The sequence below is a fragment of the Zeus faber genome (assembly GCF_960531495.2).
Source record: "Zeus faber genome assembly, chromosome: 18".
Classification (NCBI taxonomy): Eukaryota; Metazoa; Chordata; class Actinopteri; order Zeiformes; family Zeidae; genus Zeus; species Zeus faber.
The window spans coordinates 9,954,951-9,977,218 of record NC_137210.1 but is presented as its reverse complement, the minus strand read 5'-3'; the positions used below and the strand labels follow the sequence as shown (position 1 = coordinate 9,977,218).

The 22,268-nt window shown below is 46.2% G+C and overlaps 2 protein-coding genes across 5 annotated transcripts in view; one reads left to right on the top strand and one right to left on the bottom strand.

Annotated features, from left to right (window-relative positions):
- The window catches only part of kcnh3 (potassium voltage-gated channel, subfamily H (eag-related), member 3), a 115,272-nt gene extending 106,153 nt beyond the window's left edge, over positions 1-9,119 (top strand). Inside the window, exons 12-15 of the mRNA XM_080019366.1 lie at positions 5,050-5,306; positions 5,769-5,869; positions 6,013-6,065; positions 6,472-9,119. Coding sequence (XP_079875492.1) covers positions 5,050-5,306; positions 5,769-5,869; positions 6,013-6,065; positions 6,472-7,497 — 1,437 coding nt within the window. The 3' untranslated portion in view covers positions 7,498-9,119. The remainder of the gene's footprint in view (positions 1-5,049; positions 5,307-5,768; positions 5,870-6,012; positions 6,066-6,471) is intronic.
- Positions 9,120-9,840: 721 nt separating this feature from the next.
- armc8 (armadillo repeat containing 8) lies at positions 9,841-22,192 on the bottom strand (the record flags this gene model as incomplete). 4 transcript variants are annotated; one of them, XM_080019726.1, is made up of 22 exons in its annotated part: positions 9,841-11,316; positions 11,410-11,503; positions 11,678-11,750; positions 12,641-12,736; positions 12,896-12,991; positions 13,346-13,495; positions 14,076-14,168; positions 14,266-14,352; positions 14,464-14,545; positions 15,607-15,689; positions 15,826-15,921; positions 16,018-16,218; positions 16,301-16,361; positions 16,516-16,606; positions 16,853-16,928; positions 17,065-17,145; positions 17,278-17,370; positions 17,489-17,586; positions 17,697-17,839; positions 19,557-19,628; positions 20,285-20,361; positions 22,145-22,192. In XM_080019726.1, the coding sequence occupies 22 exons, from the start codon at positions 22,187-22,189 to the stop codon at positions 11,283-11,285; spliced, it is 2,022 nt and encodes a 673-aa protein (XP_079875852.1). In that variant the 3' UTR covers positions 9,841-11,282. The 4 variants fall into 4 exon arrangements, with proteins under 4 accessions (XP_079875852.1, XP_079875849.1, XP_079875851.1 ...); XM_080019723.1 differs by having other exon boundaries at positions 11,651-11,750; positions 22,145-22,189; XM_080019725.1 differs by lacking the exon at positions 16,018-16,218 and having other exon boundaries at positions 22,145-22,189.
- Positions 22,193-22,268: the final 76 nt, after the last annotated feature.

Here is a 22,268-nt window from a genome sequence, read left to right as displayed (position 1 = left end):
CCCCCAGTTCCCTGCCTACAACTCTGCTACCACTCACGCACACACACACACACACACACACACACACACACACACACACACACACTGGTACTTACTGAGGCAAGGTTAACCTTGGAGGTCTTTTTCACATCTGCTGCCTACGAGCAGATTCACACACACGTGCACACACGCACGCACGCGCGCGCGCACGCACACACACACACACACACACACACACACACACACACACACACACACACACACACACACTGGTACTTACTGAGGCAAGGTTAACCTTGGAGTGCTTTTTCACATCTGCTGCCTACTAACAGATTCACACACACATGCACACACACGCACACACACACACATACACACATACACACACACACACACACACACACACACACACATACACACACACGCACACACTAACAGGGTACAAAGGGTGCAGCAGCAGCAGCAGCAGCAGCAGAGCCAGGAATAGTTTGGTGCTGCTGTTTGGAGCGATCCTGCTGCTAAGAATAGCTCAGAAAGAAGCAGAGCTCTCCCTGACTGGCTCTGTCGCCTGCAGCCACTGCTAAGTTTAGATCCTGCCTGATATAAATAGCACAGCCAGGGAGGACCAAGGGGGAGGAGGGGGCACAGCTATCTTATCTACTGTCTTGCTCTCCTCCTCCTCCTCCTCTCCCTCTCTTTCTCTCCCTATCCCTTGTTTTTCTGGTGCCGTGTCAGTTTGCTCCGGCAGGGCTGCTTGCTCACTGCAGATGGAGGCTGGTGACTGAGCGTGCAGAAGTGTGTGTGTGTGTGTGTGTGTGTGTGTGTGTGTGTGTGTGTGTGTGTGTGTATACATACAGTATGTGAGCATGTGTGTACCATGTATGCAATGTGGTGTGGGCGTGCACATGAGCATGCATCCATTTGGTAAAAGAAACACGGTAAAGGAGCTGCAGCCAAGGCCTTTGCCGTTTGTAACAGATGTCTGGCCCGGGTAATGTGGGCCAAACCCTTCTGGTACCAATGTTTTAAAATTGCCCGTGTCGAAGTGATGTTTTTTGTCCGTGCACGTGCATTGGCACAGTGGAAGGGTCTGAACGGCGAGCCAAGACGAGCCAATGAAAAATGTAATAACTTAAAAAAAACGCCTCACAGCAGAATCGCAAGAAGACGCATTCAATCAGGGGAGAGACGTCGAACACAAAATAATAAGTTGCAGAGACTATATTAGCAAGTCGACACAATTTTCCAGACTTTTCTTATGAGGGGGAACAAATCAAACGGGGAAAACATGAAGACGTCCCCGGTAATGGATAGGGAGAATGACGGGCCGTGACACCGGCGGAGGCGGAGGAAAAGGCAAACATCAATGGAGCGACGGCGGTAGGCGTCGCTCGATGAGCTTGTTAAAACGCACGGACAAATAAAGATCACAGGCTGGTGGAGGAGGCAGGACGACTGTTTATGGGATACCTCGGCAGGTGGCAGGTGAGTTAATGAAAAAGGTGCAGCGAGCAGGATGAAAGAAAGCAATATAGACTCGGGAAAGGGAACATCCTGACTTCACTTGTGATAATCATGGAAAAAAAAAAACAAAGCTTCGATAAAACGAGTCGAGGGAAAGGAGGACCGAGACCACAGAGATGAAGATAAACAGGCGTCGTCCGTGGCCGTGACCGTGGAGCCGGGACAATCACGCCGCAAGGCACGCTCATACACCATGATCTCCACACCTATATGCATGCCCCAAATATAATATTCCATACGGCCGAGATATCATATTCCCTCCTCTTCTTGGTCTCTCATATCAACCCGCGCATGCACGCACAGAGGGCGGACAAGCAAGAGGGAAACGCACATGGTCGCCGCCTTTCACCCCTCGAACGTGGAGAACACGCGACGGGATTCTTTCCCGGGATACTCGCACAAAGACGCACACGCATCTACGTGTCCGTGCGCGCGCACGCTCCCACGCAGACGCCGCGCGTCGGCACGTGCGGCGCCTCTCGCCCGCCCACGCATCGCGGGGAAGCGCTCCTCGGTCTTTTCCCCCCTCCGGCGCTGGGAGGCTAAGATTAGAACAACGGGGCTAAAAATAGCTCCGCTGGCACGGGTGAAACGGGGGTTTGGCGGAGAGGGGGGGGGGGCGTGGGTGGAGGGTGGGAGGAGGGGGCGAGGTGGGGGGACGCTGAGCAGGCAGAGATGCAGACGAGAGGGGGGGGGGGGGGGGACGGAGCCCGATGGAATGGAACGGGGCAGGACAGAGAGCGAGAGGGGGAGACGGAAGGGGGACTTTTCAGAGAAAGGGGAAAGAAAAGAGACAGAAGGAGTAAAGGGATGGATGAAGAGAGAGGGCAGGTAGAACAGGGCGGGGGTGGTGAGGCAGGAAGCGGGGCACGCGAGGAGAAATGAAATACTCTCATTAGACTCCGTGATGGCGGTTCTGCGGGACTACGTGACGTGGGTTCCGAAGCCAGGACCGGAGAAGTGGCCAGATACCGTGACTAATTCTAACGACAGCTTCATGAATTCAAATGCATTTATTTAGTTCTTTATTTCGTGGATGGGCGGGAATGGCACACACACACGCGCGCGCGCGCGCACACACACACACACACACGCAAATACATAATTTTCCATTTTTCCTCGCCTGTTTAATCAATCAGTCAGCATCTGGCTTTGAAATACCAGCAGTTATTTTCACACACACATCAGCACAGACACATATATACAATATACACACACACATATACCATATACACACATATACCATATACACACACATATACCATATACACACACATATACCATAATCACACACACATATACCATATACACACACATATACCATATCCACACGTACCATATACACACACATATGCCATAATCACACACACATATACACACACATATACCATATACACACACATATGCCATAATCACACACACATATACACACACATATACCATATACACACACATATGCCATAATCACACACACATATACCATATACACACAAATATACCATAATCACACACACATATACCATAATCACACACACATATACCATATACACACACATAAACCATAATCACACACACATATACCATATACACACACATATACCATAATCACACACACATATACCATATACACACACATAAACCATAATCACACACACATATACCATATACACACACATATACCATAATCACATACACATATACCATAGACACACAAATATACCATATACACACACATATACCATAATCACACACACATATACCATATACACACACATATACCATATGCACACACATAAACCATAATCACACACACATATACCATATACACACACATATACCATATACACACACATAAACCATAATCACACACACATATACCATATACACACACATATACCATATACACACACATAAACCATAATCACACACACATATACCATATACACACACATATACCATAATCACATACACATATACCATAGACACACACATATACCATATACACACACATATACCATAATCACACACACATATACCATATGCACACACATATACCATAATCACACACACATATACCATATACACACACTTTACTTTGGTTCACAATACCGAAAGTAACGATATTTCTTTAAACACATCACACCTTTTCCTGGTGTGTGTGTGTGTGTGTGTGTGTGTGTGTGTGTGTGTGTGTGTGTGTGTGTGTGTGTGTGAGTGTGTTTTTCATGTGTCTTTCACTTCCCACTCATGTACCCGAATCTTCACATTGTCAGAAGGAACTCTCCATCCCTCATCCTCTCATCTCCACAAAGTCACGAGGAGGCGGCGCCATCAGTTCCACGAGGGATACCCGAGCTAGCGGCAGGAGCGGGAACGTAAAGAGGCGAGACAGAGCGCAGTACCATTCTACTGCAAAGCGTCGTGGGAGGCTTTGTTTTTGCGTTTCGTTGGTCTCTTGTCATGGTGTTTTCTCAAGAGTTTTGATTTTTATTTTATTTTTTTCAATTTTTATGACACCTCAGGGACGAAAGCTAACAAGTGGGGTGGAATTGAGCGTAGGAAAACTGGAGTGGAAAGTCAAATGTACTTCTCCTTCCGGGGAGGAGCGGTGCGGGATGAACCACTGGTTTTGTCTTCCCCCTGCTGGAAACAACATGTTATTACATAGGTCCTTTTCAACAAGTTAATTTAGGTCTCTGAGGTCCCCATGTCTTTTTTTGATGAAAATACCACTCAGATTGTGCATTCTAGCCGTTCTGCGGAGGCGGAGGTGAAATGGCCTCTGTGATTCCCGTCAGTAAACCTCTTATCAACCTCTATCAAATCAGCAGCAAGAGACTCTCTGGGGACATCAGCACCAATTCCCTCATTTTACTTTCCTGTTATTTAAGAGTGTTAAGAGGGAGTTCATCTTACAGACATTCAACTAACAAACTAATACCGTAAACGTTATTGTGGATCCCGCAAAAAGTAACTGCCGTGACTTTAGAGAAAATTACATCTAATATTTGACCTCAGCTATTAGTGCTAGTGCTCAACGGAAAAGGAAGCACACAGCACAATTGTTGTTTTTTTTAAATACTTGCATTTACCTCGTCTGCAGGTTTTGTCACAGTTTGGGACGTTGCCATCAAAAATAAACTTTATCCACTCGGCTCTCCTGTCCTCTGAGGCTGGGGGCCGATGTAGAGATTTGTGCTGGTCCGTGCAGCCATCAACAGCAAGTCCCATGCTTGCTGGCGCATCCTCGCAAAGGTAGTTCTCAAGCTGTGGGTGGAGGTACTCAGATGGGGGGCTGTGTTATTCTAATGAGCCCTGAACGGCTTGATGAATCACATGTTTTCTGACCTAGGCTGCCCACAAAAAACTGACTTGGTCTGTCTTACATGGTCTGTCTTATTTCACAGTTTGTGTGTTCTTGAGCCTATCAGAGACACAAATGTATGTGCACAAGCACTGTGTGTGACGTACAAATCAAATGAATTGGTCTTTCCCTTGTTTTATGTGCCATCTATCTATCTATCTATCTATCTATCTATATCTCAGGTGGACTGGGAGAGCAACGGTGGCTTGGTGAAGAAGCTGCCGTCCATCAGGGAGGACGAGGAGGGGGACGAAGAGCAGAGCTCGGTGTCCTGCGCCCCCCGCTCCCCTCTGCGTCTCAGCAGGGGCCTCAACTCCCCGCTGAGATCCCCCCTGCTGCCCCCAAGGCCTTTCCGGGCCCCCGCCGAGCACGCGCGCCCCGCCACCCTGCAGATACCGGTGGTCAGTTTCAGCAGCGTCCTACCCGAACTCAGTCCTAGGTACTCATCACGTGCACGCACACACGCACACGCACACGCACACACACACACACACACACACATGCACACACTCACACAAGAATCACCACACATAGCTGAGAAACTGCAGATACATCTATTAACACTTAGACCGGGGTGTCTGGTTTCCATGGCAACCAGTAGGAAGCCGTCCCCTGTTTTCACACTGCTGTGTGCAGTGACAGCATGCACAGGCAATGCGGACTTTCATATATTAATATCTGCAGATAGTTGGGTCACGTCATTTACAATTGTCGGCTCATCTGCCAGTGGAATGTGGCGGTGCCATTTTTCTTCCTAATATTTCTAATCTCAGCAAAAATTGCACCGCACCGCCTCTCAGCAAGCCGGTCCAGGCCCATTCTCTCTCATTAACTTTCTTCTGTTTATCCGTCTCTGTCGTCCCGTACCACCCGTCCCACCACCACCTTCCGCCCTGAATAGATTTGTGGACGGCATTGAAACCGAGAGCATCGCCAACTCCTCACCGAAGTTTGAGTTCAGCCCCAGCTTGTCACACGCGGCCCCGCCCTCCCCATTCCCAGGTAACACAAACACACAGTCTGGCTCTCCTTTACAGAGCCGGTTCATCAGATTGATTAAAATTTGCATAAATGTGTGTGTGTGTGTGTGTGTGTGTGTGTGTGTGTGTGTGTGTGTGTGTGTGTGTGTGTGTGTGTGTACTCAGGGGCCCGGGAGCAGTCGGAGATCAAGCAGAGTGTGTCCAAGCTGACTGAGGAAGTGAGAGCTGACCTGATAAACAACTGTTGTATCTGCAGATACACAGATACATACACAGATACATACATAGACAGACAGACAGACAGACAGACAGACAGACAGACAGGCAGGCAGGCAGGCAGACAGACAGACAGCAGACAGACGGATCGATCAATGCCTGGACATAGGGTGTTTGATTATAATATTTATGACAGTGCATATCAACAAAATGCATTGTACTTATAACATGCCTCTCACAGTAGTAGTATATATCAAGAGGTTTATGTATGTGACGAATAAACCTCTTGAATCTTGAATCTTGAATCTATCTATCCTCCCTTACTTGATTCATGATGTAACTAAGTATGAATATGCATCTTTAAGCGTCACGTGCTGTATCCTCATCCCTGTGTCTCCCGCTGTGCAGATGAACTGCCTCTCCAAGCAAGTCTCTCAGCTCAGTGTGGAGCTGCAAGAGATGACACGCTTGCTCAAGCCTCTGCTCCAAGCGGCGCCGCAGCCGACCACGGCCATGACGCCCAACCTGACCCCTCCCCCGAGCAGCGCCGGCCGGCTGCCGAGCAGCACCAGCCAGTCAGCGCTGCCCCCCGCCTTGCCCCCCTCCCCGCAGAGAACTGAGACCCGCTCCCTGTTGGACAGCGGGGACACAGGTGGCGTGGACCTGCCCGGGTGCCTTCTCCCCACTCCCCCTACACTGCTCAGGCTCGCCTCCTCGCCTCCAGCGCCGCCGCGGTCACTGTCCGGCTTCCCGGCGGGGGGCGCCCTGCACCCCGCCGCCAACTCCGGCCCCGCTTCACCCGTGGGGGAAGACCTGGACACATCCTCCAGCCTCTGCAGCCTCCACAGCCTCCACGGCGGCTCCAGCAACGGCATCTTTTTCCCTTCCCTCCAGGACCAGCCCCCGCTGGCCTCCCACACCCCGTCCCTCTCCCTCTCCTTCTCCATGTCGCTCTCCTCCTCCTCCTCCCTCTCCCCCTGCCAGGGCCCCCACTCCTCCCGGCCCGCCAGCCACTCCAGCAGGGGCCTGCTGCCCCCGCCTCCCTCGCAGGACACTCCACCCCCACCGCCGCCCTCCCACTGCTCCGCGCCGCCGTCCCTCACCTCCTCGCCGGGGGACCGCAGGTCGAAGGCTCTGGGCCCAGCCGCCGCCGCCTCCTCCTCCTCTCCCTGCACCCCTCTCAACCCCCCCGGTTCTTCTCTCCACCCCTCCACCCTCTCGCTCCCTTATGCCCTGGACTCCGTGAGGGACAGGAGGAGAGCAGGGGGCGGCCAGCTTCCGTTCTGGTGCAACGCGCAGCCTCACGGCGGCGATGCCGGACCCCAGGAGCTGGAGATGCGTGAGCGGGGAGGGGAGGCGGCGGAGCGCGTCAGTTATATCGATGAGGAAGGACGCGCTTTGTGTCAAACAGAGGGAAGGGAGCTGAAGCGCTAGGCCAAAGGAAGGGACGGTGAAACTAAAGGAGAAGTTCCAGTTTATGCAGGGAGCAGCTGGAAAGACAGACAGGTGGACAGACGGGCCAAGACGCACTCCATCCTCCTCGGCTACACCGAGCGGTAACAAGACGGCAACGGAACAAATTGTTCGACAGCCCTTCAATCTCGCCCTGGAGCCACAGGGTCACTCACCGGGTCGTGGATTTGGAGGACATTCATCTCGCCTGTTTACCACACGTGACGTTTTGGGACATCACAGCGGCCTCCTGCTGCTCTTCTTCCGGATTCCACGGTTTCTCAGCAGAAAGCACGTTCAGCCAAGCCATGTTTATCGGCGGCTTCTCCATCAGGACAGGGAATGTAAACTCCCCCATCCGCTTTGGTCGCATCAAGTCACTGCATCGCTTAGAAACGTACGTCGGCTTCAAAAGTATGGGTGTGTAGTGCGGGGGGCGTACTCCGGGGTCACAAATATCTGCTTCTTCTAGGCATTATGGGGGGCTTTTGTTTCGACACAACCCATCGTTCTTTTGGAAGACACACACACACACACACACACACACAACCCTGCCCCCACTTGTTTGCACGACCGATAGAAATATACAGACACAACAATTATTATTTTTTTAAACCCGACAGAAGAAAACTCCATTCGGCCCTCGTCTGAAAAGACCCTTCAAATAACACGTCACTGTAAACACAGGTGATGATTAGTTTTAATCGAGTATGTTAGATTCACAGCGTACCGTAAACGTCGTAGTTAGTTGGAGTCAGCATGCCAAAGAGAAACTAGATATAAGGAAATGGGAGGGGAGGCCTCATTAACTGAAGTCATAGACGGTACAATTATATGACTATATACCATCATCTATGACTGTTTACTACCAGCTTACCAGATTGTACAGCAAAAACAACTAACTTCACCCCCCAAGCTTTAGCCATTCAACCATGCGTGCCTTCTCCATATAACGACATTGACTCACTGCCCTCACATTGTCATCACCTGGCAAGCATTTGACCACCATTTGCATAGAAGCCATCAAAGTCACCTTAAGGAAAGAGTTGCACCTTTACTTAGAATAGGACTAATTTATTGATTCATGGGGGGTTTTTTTTCTTGACATCTGAGAAAGTATTGAGGAGATGCTTGTGTATTTAAACGGTGTATTCACGGTCCCCAGCACAGATCGGCGGTGGAGCGGGGGTGTCTCTGGATTTGTTTTGGACGGAGTGTAGCCTTCCTGCCCCACTCGTATGTAGCACACACACACACAGACACACACTCACACACACGTCAATTATAAACCTTGACCTGATCACAAAGCCAAGACCCACGCAATCATCTGCAATCCCTTCCTCAAACACCGAGCCAAGTGCTAGCACAAGACAGACTTAACGCCACAAACTACTTCAGTATCGGAGCAGCGTCAGCCTGGAGGTCTGAGGGCTGCTGACCGAGCATTGTCCTGCCGGTGAGGTTCCACCTTGAGCAGGATGGGCACGTCACTCCACATTTGTAATATAGAGCATCAGATTTCTGGATTCTATTTTCTGTAACGGACTCAGGAGCTGTGGGAGGCCCCCGGGGAGGATTGGGACCGTTTCAAATGAAATTAAGAAATCAGCAGACGACCTATGGAGGGTCAACGGACCTCTTAATTCTATGGGTCCCTTATGGGGTGGGACGTAGGGGGATATAAGTGCATGTCACAGCTATTTGCATGAGGAATGTGCCTGCTTTCCAGCTGTTAAAGGGGAGGGGGGCGAAGGTCGGCGGGTTTCAAAACAAAATGCCTACCCACCCACTGAAGGCCGTTGGGCCTCAGGTGTATTTTATTAAGTACTACTGTTACAGAAACTTTATGAGGAATACATACTGTACAACAATAAACAAGTGTTGCTTTTTTAAGAAAATAGCCTCCTGTCTTAATTTTGAGGGCCACAGGTCTTGAACTGTGTGTTTTGCAAGAACCAAGGCCTTGAACACACCAATGACTTAATCTTGCTTGATCTGGCGACAAGTCTATTACAGGTTAATAGTTAAAAGTTATTAGCAGGGAAAGTTGTCTCTTTTGCAGTCGTTGAAAATAAACATAAAAATGCCGAGACGCTTTTCAGGGAGCCCCTTGGCCACCAGAGAAACCGATGAATACTGTACGTATATAAATATGAATAAGGCTCTATCCTTTGGAAAAATGAGACACAACACAGTGGTGGTCCTTCTTTCAGGTCTGCATATATTTCAGTGGTAACATTCATTCCATCCAGAGCTTCCGAGGAGGGTAGAAATGGTCGGGGACAACAGTCTAGAAAGAGCAGTGAGGAAATCATACAACCGAGGGAAGGAACAGAGAATTTTATTTCCGCTGTGGTGGATCCACTTAGTGCTTTACCCTCCAGGGGCCGGTCTTAATAGTAGTTGTATTCCTTGCATCCTCCCCTGCCCTTGTATGACTGCTGGCACGCATCGGAGAGGACCGAGGGAAAGGAACCGCTCGGCCCTTTCCTCACACATGACGAGCGGACGTGGACAGTGGATGCAAGGAGTAAAGACAAGGCAGTCACTATGAACTCTTGGTCTACAGAGGTGCCGGGACCCGTGCTCGCTGTGCGTTTCCTCTCCGCTCACCTGTTCATTCATGCACCCGTGTACTCGACCCTGCTTTTTCTTTTTTTTTTTTTTTTTTAAAGGACCAGGTTAGCATAAGAACTATTAGCTCGAGAACCACATTTCCCATTGGGATTATAAGAACAGGGACTGAGTTGATAAGTGGCCCCATTGCACTATAAAGCTGACCATAGAAACCAAAGAGCTGACCAAGAAAAAAAAATAATAACTTAGGTGCACAAAGAGACAGTTGAGGAGAAAAGAGGGCACAGAAATGTCAGCTGATTGTTTTTTCATCATTTACCTCTGTAGACCCAATGTAGGCCAACATCCAATACATACTGGCATCACACCCAAGTGGATTTACCCAACTGTACTAAGAATTAGGAATCAAAGACAGTGTAGAGGGGAAAAACAAAGGGTGTGGGCAGGGGGATAAAAATCAAAAAAATATATTTATATGTTTATATTTATATATATTTACGAGGTATGTATCCACAAAAAAAGAAACACCAAAATGTTCAAATAAGCAGTCTCTTTTTCCCCCTCCTTTTTTCAAAAATGTGTCCATCCTTACACCTGGCACCATAAAATAGCAATAAAATTAATTATTATATCATTATTGAATAATTAATTAGCAAAATAAACACAGGCAGGGCTTTGCTCTCCCTCCAGCCATGCTCTCTGAGGCCGAAGTCTCCACCACCGGGAGTCCAAAAGCACCAGCTTCTCCAGGGCAGCAGGGAAGGCTCTGCTCTCCCCCGAAAAAAAAAAAAAAATCAAATAAAAAAATAAATAAAACAATCCAAAAAAAAACAAACCAAAAACTCTTCACAAGTCCCAGAAGGAAAAAAATATGTTCACCCCATCTTCTCAACAAAAACAAAACACAGAAGCCAAAAAAAATAAAAAAATAAAAATAGAAAAAGAAAACAAACCCTCCTCCAAAACGACCCCTGATAACCGCCTTGTCCCCGACAACTGCTGCAGTGGGGTTAGTCGGGTGATCTGGGGAGGGGGTGGGAGTGGGTGATTACGGAGGTGAGGGAGGACCGCCACAGTTTGAACAAAGGTGTCTTTGTGCAAAAACAAAACAAAAACGTAAGTTAAAACAAAAAAAGTGGGAAAAATAAATCAGAACCGCTGGCATGTGTCCTCCCCTCCCCTCCCTGTGGTCATGCCAGGTACTGCTGCATCGCTGTCTTCGCCCTGGGGAGGAGAGAGAGAAATGTAGTTCCTGTTCACCAGGCCGCGCCTCCACCAGCACTAACTACCACTCATGGGTGTTTTCCGTTTCCCCACCTGTCACAAAGGTTGGGGTCTGAGGCCTGCGTTAATTTGTGCAGGATGTCCACAAAGCCCATCTCCCGCAGCTTGTCCTGCCGCTCCTGAGAACCTGATTGCGTGCGCACGCGCACACGCACACACGCACACGCACACGCACACGCACACACACACACACACACACACACAAACAGTTTACCCATTGTCAGAATAGCCCAGACCAAACATGTCCTCACATCCAGTATTGACACCTATCCACCTGGCCCAGCCTCCACCAGCAGCTCACCGTCCTCCTCGTTCCAGATCAGGTTGGAGATGCAGAAGGTGGCGGCCAGCTGCAGTTTCACATTCGAATGCCCCTGAGAGAAAGAGGGGGAGGAGAAAAGCAGGAGGACATCAAGAGATAAAGGAGGGAGAAAGGGGAGTCAAAAAAAACCAAAAAAAACAAAAAACGAAACAATAAATGATCATTTGCATTGGCCGTGTGAAAATGTGCAATTTATACATTTCTAACTCATTACCGACGTCGGCTGTCACCGCTTACAACATGGAAGAGCACGGTGCCTAAAATCTGCAGGAGAATTTACACGGTGCGTTTCATCCATGAGTAGAGAAGGGCATAAAGAATGACTTCTACCTTTCTTAATACAAGTTCTTTGCAGTGATGAAGCCAGGGTTCATTCTGGCATCACAACATTTAATTAGTAATGAAAGTACTTCTAATTTAAAAGTAGAAGTACTTTTTTTAATGCAATATTTTTTCAATTTTCAAGGAATTTGAACAAAACAATTCTAATAAATTTTCAAAGTGATCTTAATTAATTAAATATAATCTTTATTTATATTAGTAGATAAACTAAAATCTCTCTCCCTCTCTCTCCCTCGCCCTCTCTCTCCCTCTCCCTCCCTCTCCCTCTCTCTCCCTCTCCCTCCCTCTCCCTCTCTCTCCCTCTCCCTCTCCCTCTCTCCCTCCCTCTCTCTCTCCCTCTCTCTCTCTATGCTGGATTGCATTTACATTTCCCTGGCATCGTCTATGTCGTAGAAGCAATTCTGGAAAATTTTTATCACGTTACGATTTGAACAACAAAACCAGAGGGAATGTCACAGGTTTTCAATGGTCATGTTCTTTTAAGGACTTTAGCACAAAAGGGGCTTTTTTTAATAAGCTTGATGTTGTTTTGCAGTGGAGTTTCCCTTTAACGAGCATGGTCGAGTGGAGCGAAGCGAAGCGGCGTTGCAAACACCGTACCATGTAGTATTTGATTTTCTGGAGCATGTCGTCATTGGTCATGATGAGGTCCTTGGCCGTGTTGCCGTCGGCAATGTTGGCCAGGATGCACAGAGTCTATCAGAGAGACATTGAGTTATACACATACACGTCTTAAATCCAGTTTCTACTTCTTTTTGCCGAGAAAATTAATAAATAAAATAAAAACTAACAAAGGGCACCGAGTGGAATTCTAAACAGTGTGTGACGGCGTGGGGCCGGGGTTGAAAAGCTCACCTGCTCTTTGACCTCTGTGCTGTGCTCTCCTTCTAGGATGAGGGTGACCGCCTGCATGATCTGCTTCCCGTGGGAGCTCATGATGTGGTCAATGTGCTGATGACGCAGCAGCATGAGAGGACGGTTCAAGGACGGTTCAAGCACCATGGAATTTATTATAAATTGATCGATGGGTCGACAGAAAATGTAATAAAGATTTTAAAAACAATTATCGGTTATTCGTCACATAAATATGTTTTGATTGCTGGTAATTTCAGATAGATGTTTGCGTTGAGATAACTTGTATCAATTATATATGTCACCTTTAATGTCATTTTGTGGTGTAAATTTACTTCATAGAGTCACTGAATGACAGGAGAAGTCGTCAACGACTATCGGTGAATCAAATACAAAAATAATTGCGAGTGGAAGCCCTAAAAGTCATGTATCTTTGTGTGTGTTCTGCCTCACCGGGCGCGTGGAGAGCAGGTTGCGCAGCAGACCCAGGGTCTTCATCAGCACGTTTGTGTCCGGGTCGGAGAGCAGTCGGAACAACTGCTCTGTACCCAGAGAACGCACAATCTCCATCTTCACCTTCTGATCTGCCTGGAACGCCATGTTCTACACACACACACACACACACACACACACACACACACACACACACACACACACACACACACACACACACACACACACACACACACACACACACACACACACACACACACACACACACACAGTCAAAAGTCTGGACACACCTACTCATTCAAGTCCACTGTCAACTCCTTGATTGTTTATTATTTAATTCACAAAAAAGGCAACTTTTATCATAATAAAAACATCCAGAAAGTCACACCTTATTGAGTATTTTGCTGTTCACTGGACCGTGGTGGGCTCATAATATAACACAGTGAGTGCATCATGTTTTGGTCCATTTACCTGTACACACAGCTAACAGCCGCAACATGGGTTGAAAGGGGACTCATCGCACCAAAGGACAATTGGTATCTTCATTTATATAATGCTAATATGTACACTAAGTCAAAAAACAGAGTGGAGGGAGTGACCTTGGTTAAAAAAAAAAAAATCCAAATTTTCATTGTCAACACCACCCCCATTCTTACAGGAAGGTTTAGAGAACTTAGTGCATGAGGAGCGTGGTGGTAGAGTAGCGACAGGCATGTAGAAGAATCCTCACCATGAGCGCCCAAATCCCATTGACTCTCAGTGCAGGGCTGTCACTCTGGGTCAGGCTGCATAGTAGCTCAATCACTCCAGACTCCAAAATGGGCTGGAGACACAAAGAAGCACACAAGTTTTTCCAATTTTTCATAAACGCTAATAAAATAATTGTATAATCGATAACGTAGTCCAACGTTTGTAGTTACCTCTTTGCTCGGAGAAAACTCCAGCAGCAGGTTGCATAGTGTAGAGGAGGCCATGACCAGGACCTCATCTGGGGCGTTCTGCAAAAGCTGCACGGTAACACAAAGACAATGTTTCGTTTAGACGGATCGAAATGCCTCAGAAAGCCTACATTTCCGACTTCCCGTCAAGGACACCAGAAACCTAGAAAGAGCTCCCACCTTCATGAGGGGTTTCCACACGGCGTGGTCGTGGAAGCTCGTCCTCAGCTGCTGCACAGACCGCGACAGGCTGTGGAGACACCTGGAAAGACAAAGACGCACGTTGGGTTCAGTGTGTCTGTAAATACAGGGTTCACATTAGCATTACAAAATCAAATTCAAGGACATTCAAGGAACTTTTAAGCACAATTGCCTCATTTTCAAGGCAAAACAAATATAATACATTTTCAATGGGATCTTTATTAATTAAAATATAACATAATCTTAGTCTCATCGTCTATTATTTCTTTCAATAACTTTTCAAGCAGTTCGGCACAAAGGGGGTTATTTTCAAGGTATTCCAGTACTTCAATTTCTGAGGACGAAAATCAAGCACCTCAAGGAGCTTGGTTAGAACCCTGATCATTGTTTCCGCTGTTTGGAGGCGCTACGATAGAATACAATACAATACAATACAATACCAACCCTATACTCCAGAACCAATTGGGACAAGTCCCAAACACTCTGCGGGTGACACCACCCACACACACACACACACACACACACACACACACACACACACACACACACACACACACACACACACACACACACACACACACACACACACTTTTCCATGTACATGTTGTTGTTGTTTGTTTCTATGTTTATTTGTCTCACGCGTGGTGATTCTCCCCCTCTTGGAGGAGTGATTAGTTGTTTAAAGACCAAAACATGGTAAGATCGTTCTCCAAAGGGGTGGAATGGTGGTGGCTCTGTGTAACAAAAAGCTGTGCTCTTGTCATCCTACAGGTGGTCCACAGGAAAGAGTTGTTGCAGCAGTTCTTGATGATTAAAGAATGAATAAAAAGTGGCATTGCAGGTTGAGAAGTTGAACTCCACCTGCAGACTAACTCTGTCCTAGATGCAACGGCACAAATACTCTGTGTTGTATGCCCAAGCATGCTGACAGCACAGGTTAAACAACAAAAACAAAAATAATAATAATAATAATAATAATAATAATAATAATAATAATAACTTTGAATCTGTGAAAGTGAAGTCACCTTAAGAAGGTCATGGAATCTGTCAACTAAGTCGAACAGCATGAATGGGTGGAAAGATGGATGGATGAAGCAATGAGGAGCAGCTCCAGGACCCTACCTGACAGCTGCTAGACGCACTTTGATGCTGGATTCTGACAGGCCACTGACTATCCTGTCCATCATGTTCTCTGTCTCTGTGATCTGCCAGACACAAGAGGAAAAGGGACGTTAACACACACACACACACACACACACACACACACACACACACACACACACACACAGACACAGACACAGACACAGACACACACACACACACACACACACACACACACACCTTTTTCCGTATGTCCTCGTCATTGGAGCCCAGCGAGGCGTACAGTTTGAAAGCAGCTTGTCTCAGCTCGTGCGCATGCTTCAGGTCGTGGTCTAACTGTACATGAGACAGGGCGTAGGAAAAGGTCAACCAGAGACAGCATTTTTTTTTAAGTAGGGCTTTCCATTTTCGGGAACCCGCTGACGCTCTCACCCTCTTGATGTCTGTGATGGCGGAGACGGAGCTGGGGTACTTGAAGTAGTCGGCCAGCATGGCCACCAGGTGGTCGGTGGTGCTAGCGATGCGCTGCAGCTCCACGTCGGGCTCCATCAGGTAGGCCAGCGTTTCCGCCCCCTCCACCCTCTCTTCCAACAGCCGCTCTTTACTGCACATCCGAACCAGGCAGGGCAGGGTCTGAGGATATTAAAATAAACGGTGAGTGGAGATGGCCTATGACAGCAGAGGTCCCAGAGATGGATCAATTAAAAAGACTGACCTTGAGAATTACGCAGTTGTCGTCCGTCCTAATGGCCCCCGCCCGGCACATGTAGGTTAAACTGTGAACCAGGGAGTTCAAGACAAAGTTAGAGTGCAGACAGGGAAAGAAAATACTGCTGGTAAAGAGAAAAAAAACACAAAGTTTCAAAAAGTGATTGATTGTACGTCTAGTAAAAACAGAAACATTACATTTTAGGACTGTGGTTGCCTCACCATTTGGCTGCTGTTAGCTGCATTTCAATGGGCTGATCCCTTTGCATCATTCTGACAAATACCTGAGAGAGCAGCTCACCATCCACCAGCACTGACAACACACGAGAACAACAGAACTAAGATGCAACGAGGAAGAAGAGAAGAGAAGGGCTGAATAATCTGGAGAAAATAGGTGACGGGGACCAATATCGTGATCGATTTATAATTTTTTTTTTTGAGGGAAATTGAGCATTGAGCATCAACTGAGACAGACAGGCTGCATTTGATGTCAGTATAAATCAGAATTGTTTTTTGATTGTTCAGCCCTGAAGAGGAAAAAAAAAATAGATTTCCTCACCATTCACTAGTGTCATGGAGACCTGAGTGTTCTCGTAAGCCAGGACTGAGAAACACTTTAACGCCTGCATCCGGACCTGATGTACAGAGTGGGCAGGAAACAGACATTATAGGCATATGAGGTACATATTACACTGAAAGGCACCAGTTACTCCACACACACACATGCACGCACGCACGCACGCACGCAAATATGATTAAATTTTACCTTACCTTATAGGAGGGAGAGATAAGCAGAAGAGCAATATTCTGGATGGCGCCATGGTTAAAAAGAACTGTCTGATGTTCTGGGGTCTGGAAAGAACACACACAAACACAGACACACAGACACACAGACACACAATCACATATACAATGACAAACATTCCAGCTGGGAAATGAGTATTGTACATGATACTGTGTGAGTGTGTGTTTACATATGCCAACCTTGCAACAGTGGGAGAAGATCTGTGTGATGTACTCCTGTGTCCTTTCTGAGCGGCTCAGGAGAGACATTAGATGAGGGATCACAGTGGGGTCCTTGAGGAAAAAAACCCAAAACATTAAATATTCCTTCAAAATGAATTAGAAGGACTAAATAAAGCTGGATAAATGCTTTGAGGAGGCCCGAAGGGCCCAAGGGTGCCGGGGCACTTACAGTGTAGAGCAGCTGGACTGGGGTGACAGGGCTGATGAAGACTGTTCTGAGACAACGTAGACAAGCTTCGATGAAGGTTAAATCTGGACACAGGAGACCTAATCGCATGGGCAGAGAAGTGCACAACACAGTGTTCGTTTGGTGTGTTGCTCTGAAAGGCACTGATGAATTATGTATTTGTGTGTGTGAGTGAGTGAGTGGGTGAGACCTTGGAGCAGGGCAGGGATGATGTGACAGTCCACCAGGGACTTGATGTTATTTTCCGTGCCCATGGCCAGGCTGCCCAGCACCACGGCACACTCCGTCCGCAACTCTGGACTGGACGACACCTGCTGGAGCAAGTATAGTAACCTGGAACACACACACACACACACACACACACACACACACACACACACACACACACACACACACACACACACACACACACACACACACACACACACACACACACACACACACACACACACACACACACACAAGTGAATGAAATACATTAGCACCACTGCCCTGTCAGCTGAGAAGAATCTACAAAATGACAGTAGATTTATTTTATAAGACTGTACAGTAAGGTGCCTGCAGAGGCTACATGAAATTTGCAAAAACCCTTCATCAATAAGCATGACGGCCAGCAAGCGAGGAGTTTGAAAAGCATCTTCAGATGACATAATCGAACTATTTTATTTTGCAATAGCGAACACATATTTCTCATTAAGACAAAAGAAGGCCCTTGTACTTGTTGTAATTCAGAGAAGACGGTTTTTATTAGCTTGTTTTTATTAGTTTCTCATCCATGGTGATTCATTCATTGCGCGTGTCTGCGGCGATTCTAATAACGTCACGCCCAGCAATTACCTCATTGGTCGCGCTTTTGAAAGGTCCAATTTATTTAACTTTCACTGCCGCGGCAAGGTGGAAAATCCGAGCGCTGCGCGTCGCCCATGGTAGCTCTGCTGCAGGATCGGGCGGCACCACTCTCTCTAGGGGTGCAACGGATCACAAAACTCACGGTTCGGATCGTATCACTGTTTTGAGCCACGGATCGGATCATTTTTCGGATCAGCAAAAATAAATAAATAAATAAATAGATAGATAGATAGATAAGAAATTAAAAAAGGGAGACAAATATAACTTTGCGTTCCATTTACTCTGTAAAACAACTAAAGCAAGGATCTGTAGCCCATGGCCTTAAATGAAAACAACAAACAAGATGTCCAATGTTGAAATAAAATCTTAATATACATAAAATATTCAATAATCAATTGTTAAACTAAAGTGCAATATGACGCACGCATGTTACCTTCTTCCTTTAAACATGGAAGTATGAAAAAATATGATTAGATCTGCCCCCAGTAACTGAATTTAATTCCAGCATTATGTTTAATTTCTCACATTTATAACAAACTCAATTTTATTAAAATCGTTTCAGAATCAAGCGAGTTCCAGATGATTTTTTTAGAGAAATCTGCATCTCTCAATACACATCGTATTTGTTTACTAGCGGATCTTGACTGCTCGAATATGGCAGACGAGCAGACGCATAGTGGCAACATTTGCTTCACAACATGTCGTAAAGTAGCAGCAACATACAAAGTACTATAAACCAATCATTGCGCTTCAGAGTAAAACATTGTGTCTTCTGTGTCTTCTTTTCACTGCAACGATATTTATGTAATTATTACTTTAAAAAGTAACAGCGGCAGTAAAACTGTATTTCACTATGATGGTTAAATTTTGCAATTAATCCACTGTTCACATGCGTGTTGAACCGTGGGGGGCGATCCGTACAGATCAACCACGTTCCGTTACATCACAAGCTCTCTTCATAGAAAGACAATGGGAGTGCCAGCGCAAATGTTTTTTTTCAGCTTCTCACGTGTAGGCACATATAGAGTAGATAGCACCTTCCCCTAGCACCTTCTACCCTCTTGTGGGCCACCACATGTGAATGTAGGTAATTAATCTGGACGGTATGAAAGAGTTGCATGGAAACAGCCAAAAGAAAGTTCCAATGAGAGAGAAAATGGAGAGAAATGGAAAGAATGAAGCGAGTGTACGTGTGACTTACCTTGGCACGGCTCCCAGAACAATCAGGTTAGCTTTCTGCTTGTTGTTCCCAATAACAGCATTCTTCATGTCACTGTTAGGAGAGACACAAAATAAAGACACTCGGGTGAATCAAACACATAGAAATACAAATATCAGTTTCAAACGACAAAAAAAAAAAAAAAAAGCATTCGCAAATGTGGGAAAATCAATGTTTACATGTGAAGAATTATATATGAAAAAGGTCATTTCTAACTACAATTTCGCCATCAACCTTTCCAGAAAGTTATACTGCAGTGAATGTGCCAGCCATAGTATCAAATAGCAGGCGAGTGGAAAAGTACTGCTGCAATAGACGGTAAAGCCAGGCAACAGAGCGGTCTATATCGTAACCAGAGCTTTGCTAGTCAAGGTTAAAAATAAAGATTAAACGTTCCTCTGTGTGTATGAGTGTGAGTGACGGGGGTATTGAAATGCATGAGCCCGTGTATGTAAACAAAACTTCTATCAAACAACCTCAATGGACAGCCTTCAATTATAATGTACTCAACTTTGAACGCACTCACTCACTCACGCACGCACGCACTCACGCACTCACGCACTCACACTCACACAATCACATCAGCTTTACGCCTTTAAACCTAATCGATTAAGACTACCATAGAAACATTTTTGTCTACCGACTTCCCAATGGTCCATCTCTATGTCTGTCTTGAGGGGAGAGAGCCTTAAATCTGTACTGTGACTTACATGACTCCCTGCAGCACTTTCTGTGGATCGGGGTCAAACAGCCGGTCAACATAGTGGCGACTAGTGGCAGTAACCTCCTGCATGGACAACAAACAAAACAGCATAAACATTTGTTAAAGGCAACCATTTGTGGCACACATCAACTTCCTACCCATAGTTCCTACACATGCACACATAGTTGCTGCACCTACAAAAACAACTGAATCTTGCGCAGTCATAGTAATTTCCACTGGCACCACACATTGATATCCATGACAGCAGCTTTTGAAAGGTTTTATATCAATGGCACTGGGCATCTGCATGCGTGTCACCTGATAACCTTGTTTATGTTTATATCATCAGCACCCTTACCTAGAACTTTCCATGCTCTCACCAAGATTACTTGTGATATTGATGTTTTCCTCTTATGCCCAACACTGTTAACCAAATACCTACTGAATAAATCAGATAAAATCTCCTGACAACAAAACAATTTACTGTTAGCTAGCTATTAGCTATAGCATGTAAGAGATGTATATCTGAGGAAAAATGTAAAGACAGTGTTGTGATCGTAGCAAGATAGTAAACAGCGAAATACTATAACACAAAATTTGCTCTTATTCTAACAAGAAATCTCTCTATTATTTCAGAGCAGTTGTAATGGCTTATAGACTTTTCATTTGGGTGTTTTCATTAAAACACTGCGTTGTGATTTTGGACTGCATTGACGAGACCACTAAAATACACCTGACAGCTACTTTGCTTCATTTAAATAATAAAGTATAATGATTGCTTAAATGTTGTGCTGTTAACGCTGTTAATCTACAGGTTGTCATAAACATACGAGAAGCTTATTATTTGAAGAGCAAAGGTTGGATCAATAACCTATCAGTTGGTGATGTAGACACAACATAATATAGTTCAAAATCCCAATCTGTTTATGGGGCCAAGAACATTTACGTATACATGAATCTTATTTGACAGAGATATACAGCATACAGAATATACAAAATGTGCTCTATGCATCGGGTAAAGATAAATCACAACAAGGCTATGAAAGGGCTATAGTAATTTTCTTTGGTTCACTGCATATTGCCAATCAGAATCAGAATCGTCTCAATTCTGTCACACACAAATAGCATAATGTGAGATGATAAGAGTGTAAAACGCAAGTACTGCAGGTCAAGAAACATGTCAAACAGAACAATTGGAAAACAATATGTAAAATATATCAGAATATGTCAAATAAAGCTGTTTTTTTAAAATCAAGAGCTGTGCAGTTTGTGCAGGAATGTGCTCATGTTCAGAGTATGAAGTATTACCTGTTTACATATTGTATTTCTTCATTGTTACCCTTATAACTGTGTTATTATTATAATAGTATTGTTGTTTTGATGTGAGCTGCTGGATGGATAGTCTCCTAATCAACTCATTAATTAATTAACCAAACGCAATCTGATAAGTAATATTGATAAAATGTAATGTGGTTTACTGTACGACAGCAACTCATTTACAGAGTCAATTCATTTGTGCTTTAAGTATTTCGAGAGCGTGCAACAGTACTAATATATCAAGCTAGCAGCTAACACTGACAGCTAAGCAGTGTGCTTGTTTTGTACCACCGAACGCTGCGAAGGGCGGATCCTCGCAGATACGTCACCCATTCGGTCGCCATGTAACGGGCTTCCCGCCCGCCCTGGACGTACCGGGACATAAATCGCTCTCACCCCGCGGCTACGTAGGCGGAGCGCCCCTGGGGCTGCAAAGCCCTTAGCTCGCGGGCTAGGAAGCCGCCGAAAGCCCGTCACAAAGCCCCGCGCCGAGCGGGAGCGAACGCGGTGCTGCGTGTGAATACGCGCTGGGTGTGGGTTCGGGACTCACGGACAAGACACTGATGCGGAGCGGGCCCTCCAACACGCACGCCATCTCTCTTCCCCCGGCCCAGCGCCCCAATCGGAGCGGCACTTTCCACACACACTCCCGCCCCCCCCACTCTGAGCGGACG